General features: G+C 48.9%; 7 protein-coding genes across 7 annotated transcripts; 5 read left to right on the plus strand and 2 right to left on the minus strand.

The window, feature by feature from the left end:
- Positions 1-1,700: 1,700 nt before the first annotated feature.
- On the plus strand, positions 1,701-3,762 carry LDX57_007432 (GMC family oxidoreductase; the record flags this gene model as incomplete). Its single annotated transcript, XM_046089148.1, has 4 exons — positions 1,701-1,907; positions 1,963-2,680; positions 2,824-3,265; positions 3,327-3,762. 4 exons carry the CDS (start codon positions 1,701-1,703, stop codon positions 3,760-3,762), a joined length of 1,803 nt encoding a protein of 600 aa, XP_045945118.1.
- Positions 3,763-9,648: 5,886 nt separating this feature from the next.
- On the minus strand, positions 9,649-11,537 carry LDX57_007433 (uncharacterized protein). Its single transcript, XM_046089149.1, has 5 exons — positions 11,391-11,537; positions 10,918-11,333; positions 10,465-10,861; positions 9,969-10,396; positions 9,649-9,899 (listed from the first exon to the last, which is right to left on the minus strand). The coding sequence occupies exons 1-5, from the start codon at positions 11,482-11,484 to the stop codon at positions 9,711-9,713; spliced, it is 1,524 nt and encodes a 507-aa protein (XP_045945119.1). The 5' UTR covers positions 11,485-11,537; the 3' UTR covers positions 9,649-9,710.
- A 2,240-nt stretch (positions 11,538-13,777) lies between these two features.
- On the plus strand, positions 13,778-15,243 carry LDX57_007434 (URC4/urg3 family protein; the record flags this gene model as incomplete). Its single annotated transcript, XM_046089150.1, has 4 exons — positions 13,778-13,933; positions 13,988-14,315; positions 14,377-14,550; positions 14,612-15,243. The coding sequence occupies 4 exons, from the start codon at positions 13,778-13,780 to the stop codon at positions 15,241-15,243; spliced, it is 1,290 nt and encodes a 429-aa protein (XP_045945120.1).
- A 1,515-nt stretch (positions 15,244-16,758) lies between these two features.
- Positions 16,759-17,382, plus strand: LDX57_007435 (uncharacterized protein; the record flags this gene model as incomplete). Its single annotated transcript, XM_046089151.1, has 1 exon — positions 16,759-17,382. The coding sequence occupies one exon, from the start codon at positions 16,759-16,761 to the stop codon at positions 17,380-17,382; it is 624 nt and encodes a 207-aa protein (XP_045945121.1).
- A 285-nt stretch (positions 17,383-17,667) lies between these two features.
- LDX57_007436 (uncharacterized protein) lies at positions 17,668-19,302 on the plus strand (the record flags this gene model as incomplete). The annotated part of the gene is made up of 1 exon (XM_046089152.1): positions 17,668-19,302. The coding sequence occupies one exon, from the start codon at positions 17,668-17,670 to the stop codon at positions 19,300-19,302; it is 1,635 nt and encodes a 544-aa protein (XP_045945122.1).
- A 1,463-nt stretch (positions 19,303-20,765) lies between these two features.
- On the minus strand, positions 20,766-21,918 carry LDX57_007437 (uncharacterized protein; the record flags this gene model as incomplete). Its single annotated transcript, XM_046089153.1, has 6 exons — positions 20,766-21,019; positions 21,071-21,138; positions 21,191-21,579; positions 21,637-21,704; positions 21,754-21,790; positions 21,838-21,918. 6 exons carry the CDS (start codon positions 21,916-21,918, stop codon positions 20,766-20,768), a joined length of 897 nt encoding a protein of 298 aa, XP_045945123.1.
- Positions 21,919-23,351: 1,433 nt separating this feature from the next.
- Positions 23,352-25,775, plus strand: LDX57_007438 (cytochrome P450). Its single transcript, XM_046089154.1, has 7 exons — positions 23,352-23,784; positions 23,904-24,036; positions 24,109-24,300; positions 24,360-24,511; positions 24,563-24,807; positions 24,860-25,131; positions 25,210-25,775. Exons 1-7 carry the CDS (start codon positions 23,586-23,588, stop codon positions 25,583-25,585), a joined length of 1,569 nt encoding a protein of 522 aa, XP_045945124.1. The 5' UTR covers positions 23,352-23,585; the 3' UTR covers positions 25,586-25,775.
- The last annotated feature ends 1,159 nt before the right edge of the window (positions 25,776-26,934 follow it).

The raw sequence follows: 26,934 nt of genomic DNA on the forward strand, positions 1-26,934 counted from the left end.
GGTTCCATGACAGGCCGGAAACCATCCAGTTCTCTGCACTATTTTCGTTGTCGAGACTGGTATTTCTTTTGCATTGTCAGAGTAAAGATATCAATTTCTTTCAATTGAAGTGTCTTTAGATAGTCGAATGTGAGTTGTTCAGAAGCAAATAGCTGTGTCACAACCCATGACGAGAGACCAACACACCTCAACTTCGCCGATGAAGTCAAATCACAAAACTCAATATGAGGCTTGGAATTTGGGCCCCATGCATACAGGACACACAAGACGCCACCAACATGTCTGCAGCTCACGGCATAATCCCCTGCAGCTTCGCAAGAACAATCAACAGATTCGCGTCGAATTGCTAAATTCACAACCCTTGGATCCGTGTTGAGTCGGTCGGTAGGGGCCCCGAGTATTCAAATGTTGCATATATCCGGTCACGATGCATGATGCCAAATAAAGACGGTGATTGTTGGGGGCCACAGGGTAGACGTCTACATCTGAGTGTCTGGAATGCATGTTACTAGTGAATAGGAGACCGAGAACCATTCTCCTAGAATCAAGACTGTTATGTTATTATTGAATCAATTTAGAGGTATTGTGAGCTAACGAGAACTGGTAGTTGTGCTGCCCAAAAGTCTCCCACATGCAGGCTAGCAACCAATTACCACACAAATAAACAAAGGTTCCAACATTGCAACCTTCTAATTGCCACCCGCTAAAGCTACTCAATTCTACTCTCAAGTTTAATGATACATTGTAGCCTAAGACGCTGGAATACACTCAGTCAGCGCGGAGACCATGCCGCCGATAGTTTAGCCACTTTTACACTGATAACTCATTAGCAGGCCATTGGCCTTGTCAGCCTTCATATTCGAAGTCGAAATCCTACGATCTCAAGGATAATATACCTTCGAGTTCCGTTCTCGTTATTCTGCTAATGTCCCTTTCCCTTAAGCGATTAGTACCAAGTTTAGTACTCTAAGTTTAAACCTATCTATACTTCAATACAGCCCTCCATTCTCCAATTCCGAGGTGACCCTCTTGTACTGATACTTTCTATGTCTGTAGCAAGGCCCGCGATAATTATCTCGGTCCTTGGTCTCAAGCCAACTAGCGCGAGACTTTTGGCCAAAAATAGTATTACGCGCAGGATTCAGATCCTGGCTATATTCTGGAATTGGATATATTAAAGCTGCGCCTCCATTAGAGTTACTGCAGCGGGCCGGAGATTGATTGGTCCTCTTATTTTGAACTAGCACTCCATCCCGCGTTGTCGAGGATCCCAACATTTCGTTCGTTGAATAGTGGATGGTTTTCGCCCCATAGTTCCATTTGGCGGTTCAAGCCGGATCATCGTGTTAGAAATTAGGGTGGGGCAGACGTTGGTAATTTGAAATGGTACCATAATAATCGCCGACCTGCTAAACTGCATTGAGGAGGGGCCGGTGGATTCAGGACTTTTTGGGCGGGGTAGAACTGGCATCTGTGGAGCTAATTATAACACTTCCATATTGTTGGGTGCTACTGATAAAATCTGTTTCTTTGTTGACTGTGAACACGTTAACACACCGGGGGTAGGTCATTTAGTACCAGTAAATATGTATTTCCTGTCCACGGTTCTTCCTTTTCTTTTCAGCATCACCTGCTACGCTCGCAGCTCGACTATCTCACATTCTTGTTCAACCTTTAACCAGACCTGCACACAGTACGAAATGGCTGCTGTATATGACTATGTCGTTATTGGCGGCGGTACGGCTGGCCTGGTGGTTGCTTCTCGACTCAGCGAAGACCCCAGCACCACCGTCCTGGTTCTCGAAGCAGGCGCCGACTTGACAACAGATCCCCGTGTGAACATTCCCATCTTTTATGCTGCCCTAATTGGATCCGACGCCGATTGGAAATTCCAATCTTCCCCTCAAGTAAGGACTGTCTCTGTCTCAATAAAGGGTCTGGGCTTACTCATTGCTTTTACAGCCGGGCCTCAATGGCAGAGTGCTTGGCCTCAACCAGGGCAAGGCACTCGGAGGTTCTAGTTCCTTAAATGCACACGTCTTCGTTCCTCCTTTCAAGGGAGTTGTTGACTCGTGGGAGGCACTCGGTAACCCCGGATGGAATTGGACCATGTTAAAGCACTATTTCTCCAAGGCCTACAGCAGTCCGGCTGTAGCACAGGATGTCAAAGAAGATCTGGCAATTGAGGACTGGCCTGAACTGAACGATGCGAAAGGTCCGATCCAAACATCTTTTGGCAACGAGAAGCACCCTATTCGCAAGGCGTGGGCCGAACTGTTCCGCAGTAGGGGGCAATACAACGCCGGGGATCCGTTCATCCATAGCTCTGTAGGCTCATTCAGTTGCCTTGCTAGCATCGACTCGAAGGGTCAGAGAAGTAACTCCGCCTCGGCCTACTTTAAGCCTGTTGAGCTTCGACAAAACCTTCATGTTCTTACGAACTCATCTGTCGAGAGAATTCTGTTTGACGAAGGCAAGCCTCCCAGAGCCATTGGAGTCCAATACAGTCTCGATGGTGCCTCAAAGACTGTTCACGCAAGGGGCGAAGTTATACTTTCCGCTGGCGCTTTTCAATCTCCCAAAATTCTCCAACTTTCTGGAGTTGGTGGGGCGGATCTTCTTGAGAAGCATGGCATCGATATAGTCATGAACCTTCCTGGAGTTGGGCAGAACCTTCAGGGTATGTTAACGGCTTCTAATCTAGCACATTCAGAGCCTTTGTGTTGTTTATCTTGATGTGGCTCTCAAATAATATGACACCATATCCCTTTTTGACGCATTCTCGCTTTGGGACGGATTTAAACTAACACCTACCCTTTCTAGATCATATGATATCGTACACCGCATTTCAAGCAAACGCCGAACTTGAGACTAAGGACGCTCTGATCAGGCAAGAGCCTGAAGCCCTCGCTCAGGCAATGGAGGAATACACTGCCACGCAGTCTGGTCCCCTAGCTTCACTCGGGGTTCACACCTACGCCTATTTGCCTCTTGCTGCACCGGACAGAAGTGCTCTCGAGGCATTATTTGCGAACCATTTCCCCGAAAGCTCAGGGGAGCACGGGGCGACACGAGCCTATTACGACATTGCGAAGTCCACCGTTCTTGATTCCAAGCAACCATCAGCTGCGTACTTGTCCGCCTTGGGGCAGACGAATTATCCCACAGACCTCAATGATGAGACTATCCCAGCTGCTTCGCCTGGAAAGTTCGTCACGCTTGGAGTAATGCTCTCTCAACCTCTTTCTCGCGGAAGCGTTCAAATGTGAGCGGAGCTTTTGTTTTCTTACCTGCTAGAGATCACCACGTCTGACAAAGAACTCTAGTACCTCCACCGATCCTGAAACCCCTCCAATCATTGATCCTGGCTACCTGTCGAACCCTCTCGATCTGGAAGTCATAGCACGTCACTTGATCGGTATCAAGAACTTAGCGGAGTCATCTCAGCTTGGGGAGCTGCTCGAACAGCCACTGAAGTTCCGTGACCCAGCTGCAGACTTCCAGGGAGACTTGGATGCTGCAAAGAAGTACGCTCAAGAAAATCTAGTCACCATGTGGCACTTTGCGGGGACCTGTTCCATGCTGCCTCGCGAGAAAGACGGGGTGGTGGATTCCAATTTGAAGGTGTATGGCATCGAAGGACTGAGGGTTGTGGATGCGAGCGCTATCCCGCTTGTAAGCACGGCGAATCTGCAAGCCACTGTGTACGCATTCGCGGAAAGGGCAGCGGACCTCATCAAGCAGGAATGGAAGAGGGAGTAAACAAGGCGTTAGAGAATGTCTACACAGACACACACTAGGTGAATTGGAAAGGAGGTGAAAATGGGGAGGCCAACTACAGGCAGGTCCAACATGCGGCCGGGCTGAGCAGACAGTCTAAGACAGTACCTAGCCCAGGGCTTGGACATTTTAGGATTGAACTTATTTTCGGGCGAAGCCCTGATGCCTGTACTCTATATAATATCTGCCCAACCTCCAGTTCCTTGTCCGCCGCCGATCTAAGGAACGGAGGGCCTTGCACCCGTCGTCAATAAAGCCAACACCCTCGACATGCAAATTGCGCTCTATGCTATGGGTGACACCGAATTGTGAATGGCAATAGGTAGCTTTAGAGAAGTGTGGGACCGTAGGACGACGGTACCACATCGGACATGTGAAGCTTGCGTCCCAAAGAGACCATCAACGGCTTCGGCACCTTGTCTGTGCATTGAAACCCGTCGGCTTTACAAGACTGTCCAAAACCGATTATCGAAACCCCCTGCAAACTGGCCCTTTGGTATAGAGACTTTGCGGATGCCAGACCCTTGTTCGCAATCGGAAGTGGTAGCCCTCTTTGATCTTTTCTTCCCTTGCATAATCGGCATTCAACGACTGTATGTCACTCGCCAGTGAGACCTAGCGACCAAAAGTCTATCAAACGTCTTCGATCGAGCAGATTTGCGGCTTTTTCGTGGCAGCAACTGCGTAGCGTGTTCGAAGACAGAACGGGAAGTCTGGAACCTTGGAAACAGACCGATTTTTGTGATTCTCGATGTGAGCTTAGACCCAACTAGGTTGCTTGAGGCCAAGACCAGGATTTTTTAGGCCAGCTAGATTGTTTGCTGATTGATCAAGTATGAAAGGAAAGTACATTGAACTTGACCTTTTTGACACTGACGCTAGGATGGAAGGCCATGGCGAGGCAACTGTCGGAGGGAACGTCGAAGCGAGGTCTAGGGCACGATTCGAAGATTGGCATAGTCGTTTGATACTATGGTGAGAATTGTCATAAAGGAACACATGGATAACTGGCTTCTTTGTATGCGGTAACCTGTGAGCAGCTCTTAGAGTGGATCCCTCCCGCATCCCTCCGGTCTTGCTATGGTTCAAATTCAGCCTTTAAAAAGTCGACAACACCCGGAATTTCTTTTAAGTTCAGTTGAAGAAAGATAAGGTACGCAGGCCAGGCGACGAGGCCATAACACTGGGAAGTTCAATAAGAGAGAGAAACTCGGGCCTTCCTCATTCACCACCTACCAATTCACTCAAAGAATTGGTGACGACGGGCAGGTCTTGACTTGTCGGTTCACCCAATCCTCACACCATGAGTGAGAATGGCAAAGGCACCATCGTTCCCAAAGTGGGTTTTCCTTCTTTCCCTTCCCTTTTTCCTTCAGTTCATCAAGTTCCATCATCCTCTCGATTGAAATGTACCAATTTCATCCCCATTTCAAACAAAACGTTTACTGATAGATGTGCATAGGCCGTCAAGACTCCAATCTATCCTGTATTCGAATTTTGCTAACGGAGTTTCTAGCAAGATACCCTCAGCCACTATGCAATTGCCTAGAACACGAAGGCGAGTTTCAACCAAGGTGTCCCCGTTGTAGGCAGCGGCATGGGCGTGCGCACAAGTGTCCTCATAAGGGTGGCGGGCTCCGCGGCCATGGTGGCAACGGTTTCCAGGGAAACAAAACCATGGTCAAGGTGATTTCCTTTTGCCGCTGATCTCTTGGAATTGACGCATTTGCAGATCGGGTGGGAATCAGAACAAAAGACTGGTCGCATATATGGTCGTGGTAAAGCTGGCCTTTCTTACTACACCCGCGCTCTGCGGTCACATTTTTTATATAGAAGTCTTCCGCAAAGCATATTATTGAAGATTCGATTTCAATGAAAAGTGTTACCTCCAATGAGTCTTCTCTGAAGTCCATTACTAGTCAACTTTGACAGTCATAACGCGTTGGTCCTCCTGGGTTTTGATTCCAGAGAATCGTACTCTATAGATCATCAACCTTCCGCCCTCTAGATGATCCGAAGGAACAGCATTCTTCCGCGATGAACTGGAACTTAGGTAATGATTCTTGGCAATGGCCGCCACTAAATGGATCTCCCCCTTGCTAAACATCAACTTGGCCTATAGGCTCCACCTTTGCCGTCTTCATTGACGATGTTCTCTAAGGCCGACCCCCCGGCAGCTGATGAACAGCCTCATATAGCTCAATCACTACCTCTACCGATCAAGCCTGAGAATAATGTTAGCCAGTCTCAAGATATTCAGCACTCTCCGCTCACTCATGATCCTTATGTCGACCTCCCTGTGATTGGGATTGGCATGACTGGGATTGTTTGTGATATAGGGGACGGTCGGGTTGTTAAGAAAGCTAAGAAATCTCAACTCCGAGATGCCGGAGATGCAAAATACATGAACAACATCAATCGAGAAGCTCTAGAGAATGAGATTCAAGTACTTAAACGCCTGGGTAGCTGTGAAGGGATTATCCCCTGTTTCGAAACATCTCAGTATGGGATCGAGCTAGCCCTTGCGGAAGGCGATCTTGAATCCTACCTAGAAAGCTGTCCATCACCGGTTGATACTTTCAAGGTTGGTTGGATATTAAGCCTTATCAAGACCTTCGCTCATATCCACTCTTGCAAAGTATTTGTGGATGATATCGCTCTTCGGAACATCTTAATTATAGATGAACAGCTTAAAGTCGCAGACTTTGGCCAGTCTATCTTGCTGCCACTTGATGCAGATGTCGCGTCTACAACCGCAAATGATCTGAATGCTCGGATTGAGATCCTACACCTTGGCTGGATTCTCTACTCTATTGCTTCCTGGAAGGTTCATAAGTACTATTTCTTTAGTGCTGAAAACCCCGACCTTTCTTGGCCTGCTTCATTTCTAAATGTTGATGATGTTCCCTGTGGCAAAATAATCAAGAAGTGTTGGCATGGTGAATACGCGAGCATGGATCATGTAAAGCTGGAGGCGCATCAATTGCTTGCTGGTCATAGTCAGGGGCCGTGAATCAGGGTGATCTTGAACGGCCTGTATCTGAAGGTCCGACATGGTGTTTTACCCCGAGCTTCTACTTTAAATTAACATAGGCTTATCACGGCTGGTGTCATTTGGCTTGTTGATCCCGGGATCTTCAATCTGGTCTAGAGTAATTATCATGATGTTTCGGGGCTGTTGCAACAGGTTTATTGGTTCTGCATGCTTAAGTTCGTGCTTATCTGGTTATATGACCGTTTGTTTGTACATATGTTGTATTCTAATTTATTCTATATCGCTACAACCCCCACGCAAAGTGAGATAACGTTTTCAACAAGCGAGCCGCGCCTACAAGCGAGCCGCGCCCTTTCCACCAAAACTCCTACTTCCTAAGGCTTTTCAACCACCAACGCCATTAAATTTGACTAATTAAATACATGAAATAATAGCTATTTTCTAGGGCAATTTCGAATTGTATGTCCGACTGTTCCACACCCACTACAGCGTTGCGGAGCTCGTCGACGAGGCGCTGGAGTAGATTCCGCAGGCTGCTCATTAAGCTGCGTATCAAGCTGCTGAACGCGATTTTCACCTTCCTGTACATTAAAAAGGCGGTCATTACCTATCTCAGCACGTTTTCTTGTCTTTCTCTGACGTTGCCGTCCATTTTCAGCTCGTATAGCCTTAATTTCTTGTTCTAAAAGCAGCTGGGTTTGCATCGCTAATTGTGCCGCTTTTTCAAGATGTCGAATATGAGCAATAGGACTGCTAGAAAGCTGCCGTTTTTTGTTAAGGCTATTCTGTAGGCTTCGGACCTTTCGATTTAATTGACGAGTATTCTGCGGAGTTTGAAAAGCAGAGGAAATTGAGCCTTCAACTAGTGGTGGCGTAGGTGTACGTAGTTGAAAGGTAAGCTTAGAAAGAATATACTCTGGATCAAGCGGCTTAAGCCCTGCTCCTCTAAAACCGCTGCAGATATTAGCTGGAGTAAAGACTTCCTTATGCGCATCTGGATATAGCGATAGAAAGTCTTCTTTATCAATGTGGTTGTTACCAACAGCCATACGGTCTTCAAGAAGCTTTCCGTACGCCCTTTTAAGCGGGCCAAAAACGCCCACATCAAGCGGTTGAAGAAGATGCGAAGTATGGGCAGGCATGCAGAGACAAATTATTGCATTCTGCTTGCAGAAATCATCGAATTCAGCAGTTAAATGACTGCTATGACCGTCAAGAATAAGCAACCGCTTTGCACCAGTCATATAGCGCTTAGAAAGCGGTTCAAAGACATTTTTTAGCCAGAGGAGACCTATTTCATCAGTCGTCCAGCCATTCTGACTAGTAGAAATCCACCAGTCGCGAGGGAGCTTAGGTTCTTGGAACCAGGCAGCTTGTTGATAGCTCGCTTTTAATATAATAACTGGCGGTAGATGTACGCCTTTTGATCCGATTGTTTCGATGATTGTAACCCATTCACGATTGCCCTGAATGACTCTGCGCGGTCGCTCGCTTCGCTCAACTGCAGTAATCACTTTTGAAGTAGAGCAAAGTCCCATTGCAAAGCCAGTTTCGTCGAAATTCCAGATGTCATCTTCATGTATGCCGTGCTCTTGAATAGTCGCTCGTACAGCTTCAAACCACGGGATTATAACTTTCGGATCCTCCTGCTTTGCGCGCTGATAAGTAATACGTCTTGTATATCGCGTACGTAGCTGAGGATGGCGTTTAACGAAGTTATAAGGCCAGTTAGTTCCGATAACTGCGGTAGGGTCGTGTACACGATTGCGAAGCAAAATCTGGGCCATTCCACGTAGAAATTCGGGTCGAATTGGAAATCCTCGCGTATCTGCATCTAGTAATCGCCTTAAAAGCAATTCCTCTTCAAATTCGGTCAGTTTATGACCATTAGCGCGTGTTTCTGATCGTGATTTGGCGCCATGAAGCCTGTCGCGTACAGTACTTTCAGGAACTGTAAAAAGAGCCACAGCGCGTTTAATTGATTTAACTTGGCCTTTTTGATAGGCTGAAATAGCCATCTGAATACGCGATTCTTTAGAAAGAGGCATATTGAATTGTGGTGACGAGAAAAGACGCGTTGAATTAAGAAAGCAGATATTTTGGTGGAAAGGGCGCGGCTCGCTTGTAGGCGCGGCTCGCTTGTTGAAAACGTTAGGTATCATACTAACTCAAGTCAAGTCGGGGAACTTACAGCCCAGTGTGATAGAATGTCTCCACGGCCGCATTGTCTCGCTTCCTTAGTATAACCCCGTATACCAAAAGGGAAAGAGAGAGGTGGAAAAAAGAAAGAAAAAAGAATGAATGAAAACTCACCAGGTGCGTCCACCGCGATGTGGGTTGGAAGAAACGATTTTCCTTCTGGTGCCCTCTTCAGCCACATACCTTATCCAATGAGTGTTCCATTGTAGGCGGATATCATCTGTGTAGGCCAGGGGCTCCAGGGCAGTGCGATAGAAGTGTGTCATGCGCTCCATGCCTGCCCGGGAGACCCAGATGAAAACGTGATTGATTGTCATTTTTTGAGAAGTTTCTTACCTTGTCTCCCTCCACTTGTTCTGCTCTTTCGATCTTTGTCGCGTTTCCTCAGTCCTTCATGTCCCTTGCTGTCAACAGGAGTTCCGGATTGAGCAACCACATTCTCCGAAACTGTGGAGAGATTATTGTGCTTTCAACGCCCACCTCACAGATTACGTTGGAACATCAAGCTGTTTCCTAAATTGTTTCAGCATCAGAATATACTGCTAATTCCCGGAGAAGCAAGTAATGAATGGATCGATTTCATATGCGTGTAGTGTAGAATGAGCTGAGACACAACTAGACCAACACTTCCATCACTTCAGAAACCCGATGCTACCGGTTTCCAAAATCCTATACTATCACTTCTCAAGCTTTCCATCATGTAATTTGGCGTCCCGCGATCCTTTACCTGTAACCTCTAATTGCTCTCCTCTCCATGAGCCCTTCCTTTCGTGTACAGATCACCTGTCTCCTCCAAGCTTTTCTTCGACGTCTCTGGGAGAAACATCCACGTGAAAATCATACCCACGAGCGACACCGCCGAGAAGAACCAGAAAGTTCCCTTTGGTGCCATAGACCCATGTTCAAGTAGCATAGTGGGAACGGCCTATTAGAGACACCACTATTAGTCCACTTCCCTAAACTTCCCAGTTGCTTTCATTCGTCCATGACATACCTTTGAAGTGCCCATCCGGTTTCCAAAATGCCATATAGTTACCAAACTCGACCCTGCGAGTCTCACGTGAAGCGGAAAGATCTCCGCGGTTATAATGTACTGGATGGAGTTCCAACCCAATGCCCATGCTACACCGATCAGATAAATCATGACGATGGCGCCGATAGCAGCATGCTTTGCGGCTAGCGCGTCCTGCGATGCCTCCGACAGGGTCGAGTAGATGGTCAGAAAAATGGCGCAGTAGACAAATGCCACCAGCTGCATGGTTAGTCCGATATAGAGTGTTCTGCGTCGACCAAGCAAGTCGATCATGAAAAGGGCAGAGCCGAGCGCGGAGGCAAACTTCACAGCGCCAAAAATGGCTGTCGTGAAGAGTGTCTGGGATTGGCCCTCTATGCCGAACAGAGCGAAAAGGCGGGGAGCGTAAGCTGTTTGCCGTGTTAGATGTCATGTATTGTTGGAAATCCTGCTAAAAACATATGGGGGCTCTACTTACTTGTTATAGAAGTAGGGCCGGACCACTGAATTAGACACTGAAGGGTAAAGATAAAGGCAATACGTTTAAGGTTCTCCTTAGTTGTGAACAGACTCTTCGCCGTCCCGAAAAACGATCGCGCTGATGTGTGACCGGATTCTTCTTCTAGTTGTCGTTGTGCACTATTGATCTCTTCTTGGACAGCAGGGTCAAAGGCTGATAAGTCCCAGAGCTTTGCCAGCGTCTTGGCGGCGTTATCGTGGCGGCCCTTTTTACACATATATCGGGGACTCTCTTCGCAGAATACGGAGGCTATGAGCAGCAAGCCAGCCCACATGATTTGTACGCTATGCGGGATGATCCACTGTTTCGAGCTCCAATCCGGAATGTGGATGGATGCGCCCCATATGGAAAAATACTGTTTTGTTGGTTCTTAGCATGGACTTCACCAGGATTTGAATGTGGTGGACATACCCCTGTCATGATACCTAGATATTCTGACATGCCAAATAGGCCGATCAGTATCCCACGCATCTCCCGGGGAGCCACTTCACCGAGGTAAACCGGTGCCAGCACCTCGAACTGCCCGATGCCCATTCCCATTATTAAACGGCCCGCGTAGAGTTGTCCAATTGAATGGGATGTCAAGAAAATAATGCATCCGACGATCCAGATGACACACGCCTGTCTCATGGCCCAGAGAATACCAATCTTCTCACTCCACAGGAATGCGAGGAAGGCACCAGGCAGACAGCCAATGGTGACCATGGTAGTGACATTTGACTGTCGGTTGGCTTGCTCGGCCGCGCTGAGATAGTCAGCCTCAAGCCCAAACTTGTCGATGAATGGTTTATCGGCTATTGTGCTGGCGATGAGACCTTCGTCGAGACCTATAGCATTCCGACGGTCAGTTTCCATTCTTCGGTCACTGCAATGTGTTCACAAACCTCGCGAAGTGCCTGACATTCCAAAGCACAAAGCCGCACATAGTAGCTTTAAGGTAATTCTACCCGAAAATAGAGATGTGTTGGACCCCTGCATCGTGATCCATGGCAGTTGGACAATTGATTTTGAAACGAGAGTGCCATCTGTCGTTGAAATCGGACGTGCTGGAGCAGGGGAAAAGAGAATGAGCCGGACAGGGGGGAGTGACCTCTCACTTATCGGACTCACGCTGCCTGTGCCAGGATGATCAGGCCCACCAGTGATTCAATCTCCGTCCCCACCGATCAAACCCATTTTCCCTACAAGGATGGACCAACCGTCCTTGCTGCCTGCGTGGTCTCAGCCCTACCCGCTTTCACATTGCCGCCCGCTGCACCCGATTGGGCGAAAACCCCCTCGACCGGGGCGACCCCGGCGCTCAAGGTCCCCCGGTCCCTCGTAGGGCTGACGTGGTCGCTCTTCTGTATCTATTTTAGTTTTTGTGGTCCTATTGTCGCGAGCCGAGCTATCCATGGCATGTTATTGGCCTGACCTCGTGTTCCGTGGATGAAGTTGGTGACTCAATGTTATGTTGTCGGTAGAAAGAACTGTATTTCGACTTGATAAACGGGAACTCAAAGGCTACCACCAACATACCAGTTCCCAATTCGGGAATAAATGATATTAGAGCGCCAAACCGCTTCTGCCAGAGGTGAACCAAATGAATGCTCCCCAAAGCACCCCAGAAGCGGCGTAATCAGAAAGAAACAAGCTTTCTCCCCTAACCGTGCCGTATCTCCGTGTTGGATCCACTTCAGCCCTACGGACAATCTTGCCCCGACTGACCATTCGCAGAATGCTGGTTGGTTGATGAGACATTTCGTGGGTGCACTATTCCTTTCATACATAATCTTGGCTCCTTGGAAGAACAAGGGTGGGGGTCTGATCCTTCTCCCTCCTTTCAAATATGCTGTAGCCTAGTCTGCCGGGTTTGAATGGAACGCAAGAGTTTGCAGTAATTTGGACACGTGTCTAACAAATCACTTCTAATTTCTGACTCTGCCATCTACGTTGGTACAAGACATCTGGGAATAATTATGTCCATATTCAGATAGGGCTTACTTTGAAAGGTTTAAAATGGCTCAACGATGTTCCAGTGAGCAATTCACGTGCTCACCTCGATCCTCCCTTACTAAATCAAAGAATTGACCTACTCCGGAGTAAGAACAAGTCATTAAAAGCTCTTACAGGATTTCATTTCCGTTGCCAATAACCTCCTCAATTCGCGAAAACTCTGCTTCGGAAAATCCAGAGAGGCAACTAGACCTTCTGGCGTGCATATTCCGTATTTCCGAGTATTGTGCAGCCATTCAGAATGTCTGGACCGGTAATTCAATTATTACCCTTCTAAACTCATTCCGATAGCCGCAATCATGCCTTTGGCACTGTGTAAATAACGAATTACAGTCCACTGCAAATTATGTTAAAAATACTAGTTCCACGCTGCTTTTCGGATAATTTGGAAAATGCAGGCCAGGGAGTTTAACGCAAGCGTTAAGTTTTAGGGCTCACGAAAAACGAATTGCAGGGGAACAGAAATGCTTTCATGAACATTGCTGATCACCCCTGTTCACTCAAATCCCCAGCTTGCTTTCCTCCTTTTTTTCAAACTATTCCTCCTATGGTAAGTTCTCCGACGATCTCGGAGTGCTCCGTTTGCCGAACGTTGCCAAGCCAAGGGAAGTGTTATGTATGTCGATGTCACACTCAAGCCCCTCGACCACATGAGGTCTGAATTCGTTGATGATACTCAATTCGATTCTATGTCGTAATGTCAGTAGCTTTGTTCGAAGTTACTTGTCATCGGTAATTCATCCCTTGATCTATAATGGCAATAATGGCTTACCAAGGGCTCAAGTTCTGGATATATATTTGTAAAACTCAAGCTCTCATCCGAGTATAGCACTGGTGTTTGGTAATTCAGCGTCAGTAGCCTAAGAAACCACTCTTCAGTGATTGTTAATTTATAGAACGAGGTATATTCAAGGGAATTCTCTCAGTTTCATGTTAAAAAGTAAGTACCGTATCTCCTGTTACCTGTGATAGTTACGGCACGATAGGTATCGACCAAACTTTCCTGTAAACACTCCACAGCATAACAATTTGGGCACGAGAGCATCAAACCACCCACACCTGCTCGAATCAAGGCAAAAAAACATGCCAAGTGGCAATGCAACACTCGAACATTACTTTTAGTCACTGAAATGATCATTTGGCTGACATAAGTGTCCAACCCCGCATCCCAACAGTCGGAATTACTCATGCTTTATATTTCTCCGCTTCCCCAGACTGATACTATGGGAGCGATCTCATATTTTCAAACCTATAATCGATTGAAAGTAACTACGCGATGAACCAAGACGTGCAGTATATCCTGAGTCTCCAGGCTGTTCGTGAGCGAGCCAATCACATCTTGTCCCTCGCCAAGGAGGATCGCCTCAACCATTTCGACTACCATGAGGACCGGCTTGATGATGCTGTGCAGTATGTAGCTGGTATTATCAGGGTGAATATATCAAGGACAGCATATACAATGACAAGATAAAAGCTGACGAAGCAGCGCGACTACGGTCCAAACAATTTCCATAACATCCCCCCTCACGGCCGCTGGCAACATTTTCAAGTGAGCTCCGTTGACCGGATCGGTAAGCTCCTTTGCCAGTGGGAATCTGCTGGATACAGCAAGACCGAACAGGCGCGTGGGCTGGTGGATTTGTTCTTTGTGTCTGTCCTGCTCGATGCCGGGGCGGGAGACAAGTGGCGGTTTACAGAGCCAGATACCGGGCTTGTGTTGGGCCGCAGTGAAGGCATTGCGGTTGCCACGCTACATATGTTTCTGAAGGGACAATTTTCTTCTGCTCCTTTTGGGCGCAAGGATGTGGTGCTTGGTTAGTTGCTGCAATACGCCTTGGGTATTAGGAGGAGATCGAGAGTGCTAAACGGAAACAGGAGAAACGTTGCGTGATTTCAGCGAGAACACGCTTCGCGATGGCTTTCAAATAACAGACGAGAACCCCTTCGTCGGAGTCCCGGCTAGAGTAGAGCTCTTGAGATCATTAGGCCATTCCCTACTCCGTCTCCGTGATGTATTCGGTGAATCTGGACGCCCAGGGTCTCTCGTCGGTACGTATCCAACCAAGTATAATTGGGCCTATGATCGGCGGACAAGCTCACATTGCGATAGATTACCTCGTATCTCAAGCAAGCAAGGGCAATACCATCGACTTTCAAATAATCTGGACAACACTCCAGAATGTTCTTTTGCCGATCTGGCCCTCAACTCGAACGCATTTGTCCGGTCACCCGGTCGGTGATGCCTGGCCCCTACAAGCCTTGTCCGACCACCCTCCCTCCCCAAACTCACCATATCACACCATCCAGCCCTTCCACAAGCTCACGCAATGGCTCGCATATTCTCTCATGGTGCCACTCGAGCGCCTGCTCTCCATAACGTGGAAGAACGCGGACATCGCCACCGGCCTCCCCGAGTACCGCAACGGCGGCGTATTCATCGACACTGGCGTGTTGACACTGAAGCCCGAAGCACTGGCCCGCGGAGTCAAGCACTCCAGTGTCGATCTGCCTGCGTTCGATGCCACAGCCGACGAGATCGTTGAGTGGCGTGCGTTGACGGTCGCGTTGCTTGATCGTGTGCACGAGGCCATCCAGCAGACGGATCTGGGACCACAGCGGCTAACACTTCCGCAAGTGTTGGAGGCAGGAACGTGGAAGGCGGGGAGGGAGCTGGCGGCCGAGAAGAGACCGGAGACACGGTCTAGTCCGATCTTGATCCTGGGGGATGGCACGTTGTTTTAGTCTAAACGGTGTCAATAAGAATACTCCGTCGATGTCTGATGCTTCATAATATCGGCTGAATTCGGGAATAGCAAAGACGGTTGACTCTTGCCATGATAACATGACTAAAATACAATAGTTGCTGCTTGAAAAAACACATGTATCAAGTGCCTTTTCCTATGATCTCCCCCTTCTTGCCGCTGGAATGTAAACACGACCTCAACTAGGAATGCGAACTGTGGTCGAGTGGCGGTTACATAATCATCTCCAACTGATCTTCACTCGATTAGAGTTTTTAAGGTGTGGCAATTGGGCGAATCTCCCCCTTTTCGAGAAAAAGGACTGCAGACAGCAATGAAAATTCTGATTCTACCCAGATCAGTTTCATGAGAGTTTCGGCTCCGGCGGCTACGCAACTCATCCAGTCGCGACTCAGGTCAGGATCTCCGATCAGCGTTGTTCTCGGTAGACGCCCGTTTCGTGGAGAGCAGCAAAAAAGAGTTTCAAGTCCGGTGTGGCAAACCCGCAAATCCCTCGTTCCCTCAAACTGCTCTCGTGCCGCGAGTCCGTAGTCCGTACCCTCACTCTGGCGGGTGTGAAAAACCGGCTTTTACATTTGTATTGATTTGTTCTTTCTGAGGCATTCAACTGATGTATGATGCTGTCATGGATTGTTTTCTTCTGGAATCGGACTACTTGATCTGGATTTCTTGATTGTCTTGCGTCGTATGATTATATCTTGTCCTGAGAATGGGTTGGCGAATCAAGAGGAGCAATTTGAGATGAAGGAACAATCAACCATGCTGTCGTCTACGTAGGCAATCGGCGCATGTCGAGGCTCAATTCGCGTGAGGCAACCAAGAGGAGCAGCTCACTAATAGTAATAGTAATATCTACACTATCCATGACTAGTGGTAGACTACATCCCACGCCGGTGGATAAAAGATCCGAGGGAATAAATGAATTACCCACCTCTCACACCGCGAACATTACGGAGTAATGAAATGCATTAATTCACCGTTGTGTGATTGACAGGCACAGTCAAGGGGACAGCGACATCAGATCGACTATTTGCCACTGTCTCCAAAGCCAAAGTGATAGCAACGTGCCAAACAAGATAATCTAATATGATTGAGGGTATCCGTCACGAGGACACGGTGTCAGATCACAGATCAAAACAAGGAGTGACGCTGTCAGTCTCAAGCACAAGAGAACAATCGGTCAGCCGTCATCAGTAGGTCCCATGACCCCGATTCAACCCGTTGAGCCCTGGACCGGGTTGGCACGGCATTGGCACCAAACAGCCAAACCCAAGCCAGCTATGTCATCGCACCGCACATTCTCGGACGCAGAGCCAGAATCAGATTTTGCTTCCTACCAGATTCGGATTCCAATGCGAGTGGGTCTGGTGCACGGTGGAACCCGAAGCTTGGCTGCCTCACTTTCCGTCTCTTATTTTCTCTTCGATATGTCTCAATTTCGACCTCAGTAGTGAAATGCCGACCTCGAGAACCCCTGCATTGAACTCTCTGGGGGATGTTTCTAGGTGATTTTCCCCGTGTCTCCAGATTCTCCAGATATCGCGAACACAGAACAGGGGGACAATCACACACCATCCCGATTCCGTCCACCGGCATTCCGGGCGAAAACACCCGGCTTGACGCTAGAAGAGGGGGTTTCGCCGAGGTGAAGCCGAGGATGCACCCCTACCGACCGACTTGCACCGGAGGCTCGGAGGGAAGATTAGTCGAGTTGGAGACCCATGGGGTGGCAATTCCGAATCGGCCCGATGGCAGAGACGTCGCAGCTCTTTACCACAATCGGGATGCCGAACGGACGGCGTGGGGGTTGGAAGGTCCAATGATGGAGAAGGATCTCGGGCGAGTTCCGATTACGTTGGATTTCTCTTTCGGCCCGGCTTTTCTCGTGAGGCAGGAAATGGGTTTAAGGGGTTATGGAGTTGGGGAAATGGGGGATATCATTGTAATTAACGCAATTATCTGGCGGTCGAAGAACCATATCACGTTGGAAGGGTTCATTCTCTTCTACCATCAGTTAGCAGTTGGTAGAGAGTCTGAAGGTTTCCCCGAAGTTTATACCAGTCTGGGTCAGGGCCCGAGACCTCCAAAATCGTTACAGCGCAAACTCAAGTCTGGTTGAGCAGACCCACCCGGGCAGTGTAGCACATCTCACTATGATTGACCTAGAGCTGCCCGTGGAGAAGGCACCAGAAAAGCCTGTCTGTCCCATGATGCCATGGGTGGGCTCGTCCAGCGTGGCCGCGGCATTTTTCACGATGACACCGGATCACATATAGTTAGGGCTTCATCCTCCCTCGTTTGTCCAGTTTTTGCTTCCCCATCCTGAACCTTCTCTCGACCCCATCCTCCTTTTACCCCGTTTTTTCTCTCCTCGCTTTTAAAGGGTCGCTTGTCCACCGCCAACATGGACAATAAAATTGCTACAGAATCCGATAAGGCACAGCCAGGCCTTGCCTCTCATACGGAAAACGCCTCCTCATCATCCTCGCAACAGGCCATGCCTTCTCACGGCCGTGTCGTCGGCGGCAAGCACATTCAGAAGATCGAAGATGAGTCGTCGATGTCTTCACATGAGGGCGCTGGCCCTCTGCAGACCTTCGACTTCGACCTCCCGCTCACTCTCACCCGCACGCAAGTTCACGACGGCAACCAATATATCGTGGTCGAATTCACGCCCGACGACCCGGAGGACCCGTTCAACTGGAACCCGCGCTACAAGGCCTTCATCGCGATGCTCCTCTGTCTAATGACGCTCTTCATTGGTCTCGCTACCACCGCCTACAGCTCCGGTATTGGCAAGATGACCACCGAATTTGGCGTGTCCGAAGAGCTCGGTCAGCTCGGTCTCTTCTGCTTCAACTTTACCTGTGCCCTGGCTCCTCTCTTCCTGGCCCCCTTCTGTGAGCTGGCTGGTCGTCGTGTCGTTTACGTTGGCTCCTACGTCTGCTTCGCCCTCATGTTCATCGGTCTCGCACTGGGCAAGAACATCGCCACCATCCTCGTCTGCCGTGCGCTGCTCGGTCTCTTTGGCTGTGTCGGTACCATCTTGGTCGGTGGTACCTTCGATGATATGTACCGGCCCGAGGAGCGTGCCATCCCCATGGCTACCTTCTCGTACATCGCTATCCTCGGTACCGTTGGTGCGCCCATCTACGCCGGATTCATCGACCAGGCCCTCGGCTGGCGTTGGGTTGAGGGTATCCAGGGTCTCGCCAACATTCCCCTTGGAATTGCCATCATCTTCTGCCTCCGTGAAACCCGTGGTTCCGTCGCCCTCACCAAGCGCGCCAAGCTCCTCCGCAGCCAAACAGGTGACGAGCGCTACCGTGCCGCCAACGAGCTCGAGGCCCCTGGTATCAAGGAGATGCTGCACAACTCGTCCGTAAAAGCCATTAAGATGTTGATGACCGAATCCGTCGTGTTCTTCTTCGGTCTGTGGATCAGTTTCGCATGGTTCCTGACCTTCCTCTTCCTTTCCGTCATCCCGATCACTTTCAACGAGAAGAAGGGCTGGAACGAGGGTGTCTCCGGCCTTCCCTACATCTCTCTCGTCCTGGGTACCACTATGGGTTTCGCTCTCAACTTCCTCCAGATCCGCAAGTTCGAAGGCATGGTCAAGAACGGCGAGAACCCGCCCCCTGAGGCTCGTCTGTACGGTGCCCTCTTCGGCGCCGTCTGGCTGCCCATTGGTCTTTTCATCTACAGCTTCACACAGTACGAGTACCTCCACTGGATCGCCCCCGTCATCGCCCTGGCGCTCATCACCATCGGTATCTTCTTCATCTTCGAGAGTTGCTACTCCTTCACGAGTGACTGCTACGGCACGAACTCCTCGTCCGCCATCGCCGGCCAGGGTTTCATGCGTAACACCCTCGGTGCCATTTCTCCCCTCTTCGCGTCTCAGTTCTTCCACAATGTCGGTAGCCAGTACGCTGGATTGATTCTGGCTCTGGTCGCCACCCTGTTGACGCTCATTCCGTTTGTCCTGTTCAAGTTCGGTCCGGCTATCAGAGCCAGATCCAAGCTTGCTCAGGCTTAAGCGATGTATTTTTTTTTTGCTGTTTTTATGCGTGTTTGTCTGGTTACATTTACATTGCATATGGGATGGTTGCGTTTTTATTTTTCCCTCTAACTTAACATTTATGTATGTACACAAGACATGACCGAGTTTGATGCATTGGATGGAATTTGCATTGGGTTGTATATATGTTGCATTGAGTCAAGATATGGCTTCATGTATATTTACTGATATCATGGATAAAAGAAATTCACACGATATGACATGATTCAACATTTCCCACAAATCGACATCATCTAACCATATTTTGTGCTCGCTGTATTGTGGGATTGGAATAAATTGTAAGAGCGTGGGCGGGGTGAAAAAAAGTGCCAAACAGGCAGGCCCGTCGAAAAAGCCTGGAACAACTGCTTTCGTCTACGTAAAACCAAAACAACCCCCACCGACCGGTGTCCCGTCTAGAAGCTGGTCGACTCGCACCTGTCCCGACTTCTTCCTGTGCCATCCCGAGTCCCGAAACAGGGTCCACTCGGGCAGTTGCGCCGTTCATCCACCATAGACCGCGTGAGGTTGCCCCTTGACTGGAAAGACGTTCTTGACAACTGCGGAGTGCCCGGAACACGCATTCCTTCGAAAAAACTGATTCAGATATGATTTCCTGGCCGAGGTTGAGGACTTCCTCGGTGTGGCCAACAGCCTGAGGCATCAATCCTTCTTCGTTCCCGAATTTATGCCTCGGTCGCTCGGTCGGTTTGTGAAAAGTAAACACGCTCAAATCCAGCTCCTCCCAATATCATTAATAGTAATCGCTCAATCTGTCGCTGTCTTGGCGGGTTGATCGAGCGGTCATCAACCGCCCGGCCAGCTCGTATTACCCCCATGCTCTCTCCAACCGAGATTCATTCTGTCGGAACCAGCCGCTGGTCAGCATGTTTAGTCTTTCGTAGCTCTGGATTTGATGGGATAGTCCAGCGGGACCATGTTCCCCCGACCTGTGTGTCTGCGAACTGTGAGTTCCATTCACCTAACTACTGCGCGTCTTGGTCTAAAGCAGGATACTGATAGTTGTAAAATCCCTCGATCCTCTCGTCTTCTGTAGATGTGAAGCCATTAGCTGGATTCGTGTCAGTCAAGTGAGCTGTCTGTGAAGTTCTCGCCAGATAGCATTTGAATTACCTCGGGATTCGCTGCGGAGAGTCCGAAACTGGACGTCCCGTGCAAGTTGAAGCCCTATCTAGAACTCGCAGTCCATTGAAATCGTAACATTGTAGAAAGAATTACGCCCTGACTAGCGTCGAAAGAGACTCTTGCCATACCTCTACGATATCAACCTATCGTGCGAAATTGCCCCCATTATATTTAGTAATTCTAAAAAGCCACAAACCTACCCTGCCACGCTAACTTGACACCCGAAACCAAGGAAACGAGCAAAAAAGAGAGATGTCATGAAAATGCATAGTCACGGAGCCCTCTAATCTGTCCCTTCATCGACCGTTCACCAACGCATCCTCCGACGCAGTTGTCTGAAGGATACTGAATTCCTCCTTTCTCTTGACGCGCTCCATACGCACCGGCGGTGGTGTCGCGTCGCCGTCTTCGGCACTAGTATACTTTCTTGTATTTCCGAAGCAGGATGGGAATAACGGTTTAAGGAGTGACGGGATGCATGGCATGCAAGCGCAGATGATGGCAACGTCGCATTCTACGATACTCCAGTAGATAGCCGGGTTGTTGTCCACTAGCACAGGGTCAGTGTATGATTTGGAGAGGGTACTTGACAGAGACTTACTGCTGATGTTGGCGGATTTGGAGAATTTGATTAGAGATTGAAGTCGTAGGCAACTCACCACGGTGATCCTAGTTGGTGTTAGTGGTGACAGATTTATGGGAGGAATGTTGGGGTTGGTACAGGAAACCCGTGCAGAACATCAGCATGATCATAGTCTTCTTCCTTTTGCTCATGGTAATCTGCAGCATCGAGAGTGGCCAGAGGGGAAGCGCAATGATAGATATATCCATTGCAATCTGCATGGCGGCACGATACCAAGAATATGCGCTGATATCGATACAAGAACCCATGGTCTCACCGGTCCAATTTGTCCAGAAGAAAGACACAGGTGTGCACTGAAAGATCATGACGAGAGTGTTGGATGTCCCGAAACAAATTGATAGAGCTCCCAGTGTATATGCAATATATTGGTATTTAGAAGGCGGGAAAATCCGGAGATAGAATGTGAGGAAGGAAAGCTGGGTGAAGGCTTCGGAAGGCATATAGAAGACTTCGGCGAGGAGGAGCAACTTTGTAACATATTAGCACTCTCGATAAGCCTAGCGTCAAACTCGTAAGGAATGTACCTTGAGCTGCTTGGTGATGTCATCAAAGTGAATGGTCCAGATATTGGTGCCAAGTCCATACTTTTGCACTGCTCGGATATCAGCAACTGTTATTATCGGAAGACGAACTGGACTCACTAGGAAAGGCTAAACAGTTCAATGGAGCAGCGCAAGCCTGATCTTTGTTAGCCATTGAATACTCGTAGAGCGAACCTTACTCACCAGTGCCATCAGGATCAGCCCATCATCCCATCCGAATGACTTTTTGATGCAAAGCCTCTGTACCAACCGCAAGATCACCATGATCAAAGCCATCATCCCCAAACCACCCGCTAGTCCGGGAGTCAAGTCCGACTGATTTTCTTCCGGGACCCCACATGCTGCTCTTGTCGCGTTTGTCGAGGCTAGGCACCGGTTAATGCTGAAGTCTCGTCCCAGCTGTTATGGTCCATACCAAGATTATCTTTGGGCGTGCACTGCAGAGCAAAACAACCAATCGCGTTTGTCAGAATGGGCTCATTCGCGCATATGCAGGACTGATCTGTTGCAGAGCACGATGATGCCTTCAGAACAGCGGTGAAGCAGTCGGCCTGGGCGACAATATCAATGAGAAACAGGAGTACAGAAGTGGACCGAGGAATATCCTACCGCACAGGTTGCCAGCCCCCCGAGGAAGCCGTCCGAGATAGTCGAATTCATCATGTGAATGAGAGCTACACGACTTGGTTTAGGAAAGATGAAGAGAAATCATGAAATCAACACTCCGACTGTCTGTTCTCTGGACGGTTTAAGTAGAAGCCTCCAGGTCGAGCCCTCCGCTAAGATAAATTTACTGGTCATGTTTACCCCCCTACTCTGCACGCACAAGTTCATTTGTCAAATAGACAAACCACGCTCGGGGATTTGAAAATGGACTGTGCGCCTCCGGGATATGCAGCTTTGGGCCCAATAATAATGTTTGTGGGACACCTATTCCCTATCACCTCGGAAGAAAGTACCGTGCCGCAGGGACCAGGCCATCGCAGCAGTAGAAGGAATAGCTATCCATTAGCTCGGATGATGATCTGCAACGGTGGATTTGGGACCGCCCGCTGACAACTACATAGGAGATTACTATTAAAATTTTTGTCACCAATTTCTTAGAGTTGTAGCCAGATGACCTATCCGGAATGCACAGGATTAGCTGTCTCTGACCGGTCGCAACCTTTCCTGGAAATTAGATTGGTGCTGCAAGGGAGAGACAGCTAGCTGGAATTGACTGATCACAAACTCTGAGTTTTGCATTTTATCTCACATGCAAGGCCGATACTTGACAGCGGGTGGTGGGTCGCTCGCGATTTTGCTTTTTCTTTTCCAAATTGCATATATTGGCGATGATCGGGAGCTGCCGGCCGAGTTACGTGTCAATGACCATAGTCACAGCCTTCAAAGAGATTCTTACCAGGAAAATTTAGCATATGTACCGGGGAGATGGAATCAACCACATGTAGTGCTTGGCCTGAGCCCTACCTTGACGTGGGAGATATCTCCGTCGGCAGTACTTTTGTTCTGCAGTGTAACAAAGAGCAGCTCTTAATAATCCGAAGAATCCAATTATTCTCCCACGGACCAGATCTACCGGCCAATGGGCCTTAAACGATTATCTGTCAGACTTTCACTAACGACGTTAGCTCTGCCTTCACCCCCGCTGCCTCCACCAGTCCAGGCGGGGAAAGTCATGATGCCAGTTAAACTAACGGTGCTCGGACTGTGCGTTGCTGACGAACAAAATTATCGTTGGTGCCTGCACTCGCACATCCCTAGATTTAATTCCGGCTTCTTTCCTTTTCTCCTAAACTTGATCAGTCACAAATTCATGCTTAAGAGGCACCCCTGACCCAGCTAATAAATTGTACAATTGTAATTTGTCCTCCTTCCCGGTACTTTGGGCACTGCAGACCAGATCTCATTCTGTCCCTGCCCCTGCCACCATGGCCTTGTCCTCCCTGTACGGCGCCCTTTTGGGCCTGGTGATATTGTATCTGGTCAAGCTTGTCGTGTTTCCCAAGCAAACAGCAGCGCCTCTGCCTCCGGGCCCCAAGCCGAAACCGATCATTGGAAATCTGGCGGATCTGCCGCCACCGGGACAGCAAGATTGGAAGTATTGGATGCAGTTCAAGAAGCTCTATGGTGCGTTTCACACTGCTACATCGAACGCCCCCTTTTTACCCCTTCTTTATGTTTCCGAATCCTGCGCCCCGATATTTGATTCGATATCAGACTAGATCGTCCTAATCAATCGACAACAGGTCCCATCAGCTCGATCACTATCTTTGGCCAAACCATTGTCATCATCAATGAGCCTCGCATCGCGTTCGATCTCCTCGAGAAACGCTCGGCCATTTACTCCTCTCGACCGAGGATGGTCTTTGCGGGAGAAATGTAAGTCCCAAGCGTCCTCTGTCACTTTTCTTTCGAGTGATTAGGTACGGAGTATATTATTGACATTTCCAGGGTGGGATGGGAGGATATCCTAGCCATGCAGACCTACTCCGATCGGTTTCGCGCGTACCGCAAAGTGATGCATCGAGTTCTAGGCTCGAAGGCGGTTACATCGCGCTTTAATGCCCTGCAGGATATTGAAATCCGTCGGTTCTTACTGCGAGTGCTACAGAAACCAAATGATCTGGTTCAACATATCCGGACGTAGGCTATCCACATGTCTTTACTTTCTCTGTTTTTCGCAAGGTACCTAATGTGAGTAGGGAGGCCGGCGCTGTGATTCTCAAAATTGCGTATGGCTACACGATCGAGCCTCATGGTCGCGACCCCCTTGTCGACTTGGCAAACCAGGCGATGGATAATTTCTCCGTCGCGGGGACTCCGGGGGCGTGGCTAGTTGACGCCATCCCTTTATGTGAGTACTTACTTGTTTTGACTAAATGTCTTCGCTGTCTAATGTTTGCAGTAAAATACATCCCATCATGGTTTCCCGGTGCCGGATTTAAACGCACCGGCAGCAGCTGGCGCAAGAACCTCCTTACCACTATTGAGAAACCCTACCGGCTAGTTCAGAAGCAGATGAGCCAAGGCTCCTATCCCCCCTCCTATCTAGCCAGCCTACTCGAGGAAGGAGATGGCAAGTTCACGCCGGAAGAAGAGCTTGTGAACAAATGGACCGCGGGGTCGCTGTACACCGGTGGCGCGGATACTGTATGCTTTCTCACCCATCTTATGGAACGAAGGCTGACAATGCAATGAACAGACTGTATCTGCCCTCTCCTGCTTCTTCCTCGCCATGGCCCTACATCCCGAAGTCCAAGCGAAAGCCCAAGAAGAAATCGACCGCGTGCTCGGCCCCAATAAACTTCCTACCTTTGACGATCGCGAGAGACTACCCTACATCGAGGCCGTCGTCAAGGAGACACTCCGATGGCATCCAGTTGCACCAATGGGCATCCCGCACCTCTGCACCCAAGACGATACCTACGAGGGACATCTCATCCCGAAGGGTGCAATCATCATGCCGAACATCTGGTTCGCTCTGCTCCTATCCTTCCCTTCCCCAATTACCCTACAACAGAACCAATCCAATGCTAACAACGACACGCTCAGGGGCTTCACGCACGACGAAAACACGTACAACGACCCTGCAGCGTTCAACCCCGAACGATTCCTCGGTCCCAACCCCGAACTCGACCCGCACACACTATCCTTCGGCTTCGGTCGGCGCATCTGTCCCGGTCGCTTCCTCGCCGACTCGACGATTTTCGGAACCATTGCACAGTCCCTCGCTGTGTTCAACTTCTCGAAGGGAGACACTCACGAAACAAAGGCTGAGTTCTTGCCTGGCGTTGTCAGTCATCCCGTGCCGTATCGACTTCAGGTTGAGGCGCGCAGTGAGGCGCATGACGAGCTGATTCGACGAGTGGAGGTTGAGTGTCCGTGGGAGAAGAGTGATGCATGGGAGATCGGGCAAATTGAATGCTAATTGACAGGATTGATGATTTTATTCTCATGTTTTTCGTTATGTTTATGGTTTATTAAGTAAGATCAGGAGGGAACTGGGTAAGGGCTGGTTAGCAAGTAGGTGTCGGGGCAATGGGTGGTTTGTCTTCGTTTGTTTTCAGAATTGGGTGACAACATATAATCATCTGCAACGCGACAAGTTTGCTTTCTTCCATAACTTCTCTTCCTTTATCTTAGTTCATGGTGGTTGCGGAGAGGAAACGTCTACATTTCCCGATTTGGGTTTTGTCGCGCAGGATTCCGCATATGCAGTGCCAAGACACGCACCCACTTCATTTCATCTACACTTTTTGATTGGTTGCGACCAGGTAGACATATTAACCGCAGCCGGGATCAGGGATCAAAAATTCCCAAGCTATCATTTTTGCCTAGAGCCAAAACAACACGTCAAAAAAAAAAGTAAAAAGCGCCACTATTCTGCTCTAATTGTTGTTGTGAAACAACCGAGAGAGCTCTTGCGGAGTAACCGAGCAGCACAGACCTCAACTCAAATCGAGAGCCAGCGCATAACTTAGACTTGCAGATCAGGAATTTGAGTTGAATGCGATATGACACCTCTACGTACTTGTGTTCTGCCCCATCATTGACAAATCTCGGGGTCTGCGCCGTGGCTGACGTACATACTACAGGGTGTTTTTGACTGGAAAACTATAAGCTATTCTTATAGTAGTTCATGCTTGGACGCGTACTCCGTATACAAGTCTTGCTTGCGTGTGGTCGGGGATTTCGGAATGAGATCCGCTGATGGCGGACGTAGCAATTGACCCTTGTAGATCAGGCTAACCAAATGAACGTTACTACGGAGTACTCATGTGCCAAATACCATTAGGCCAATGGCCCATGTTTGGGTTGATGTGTTGTTTGTTAGTACTCGAGTAGCTTTTCGCGATAGTACAGTACCTAGTGTTCGATATATTTAGCGGAAACCTCTCGGAAGATATTCAATAGCTTTGAGGGGTGGATAATGATAGAGGGCCATCAATAAGTCATAGACCGATGTAGTAGAACAGAGTCTTCTATCAATTGATTTCCTGTTATATTTAGCATGCTAATTGCCAATGGCTGCGTGTTGTATCCAGGCTAGCTGAACAGGATAACTGATGCCTCAGGCACCGAATAATCCCTCATACGGCGTTTATTCTAGGCCCACTTCATCCACTATGGTTGTTGCCACGTTCTTTCAATCGCATCGTATTCCAGTAGATGAGAGCCATAGGCTTACCTGCTCTACCTCATTTATAGTATCCCAAAAACGCATACTACACAATTGGTAGAATAACTGCATCCGCAACGCTCATTGTCTGCACAATT

Source organism: Aspergillus melleus (genome assembly GCF_016097325.1).
Source record: "Aspergillus melleus strain CBS 546.65 chromosome Unknown contig4, whole genome shotgun sequence".
NCBI lineage: Eukaryota > Fungi > Ascomycota > Eurotiomycetes > Eurotiales > Aspergillaceae > Aspergillus > Aspergillus melleus.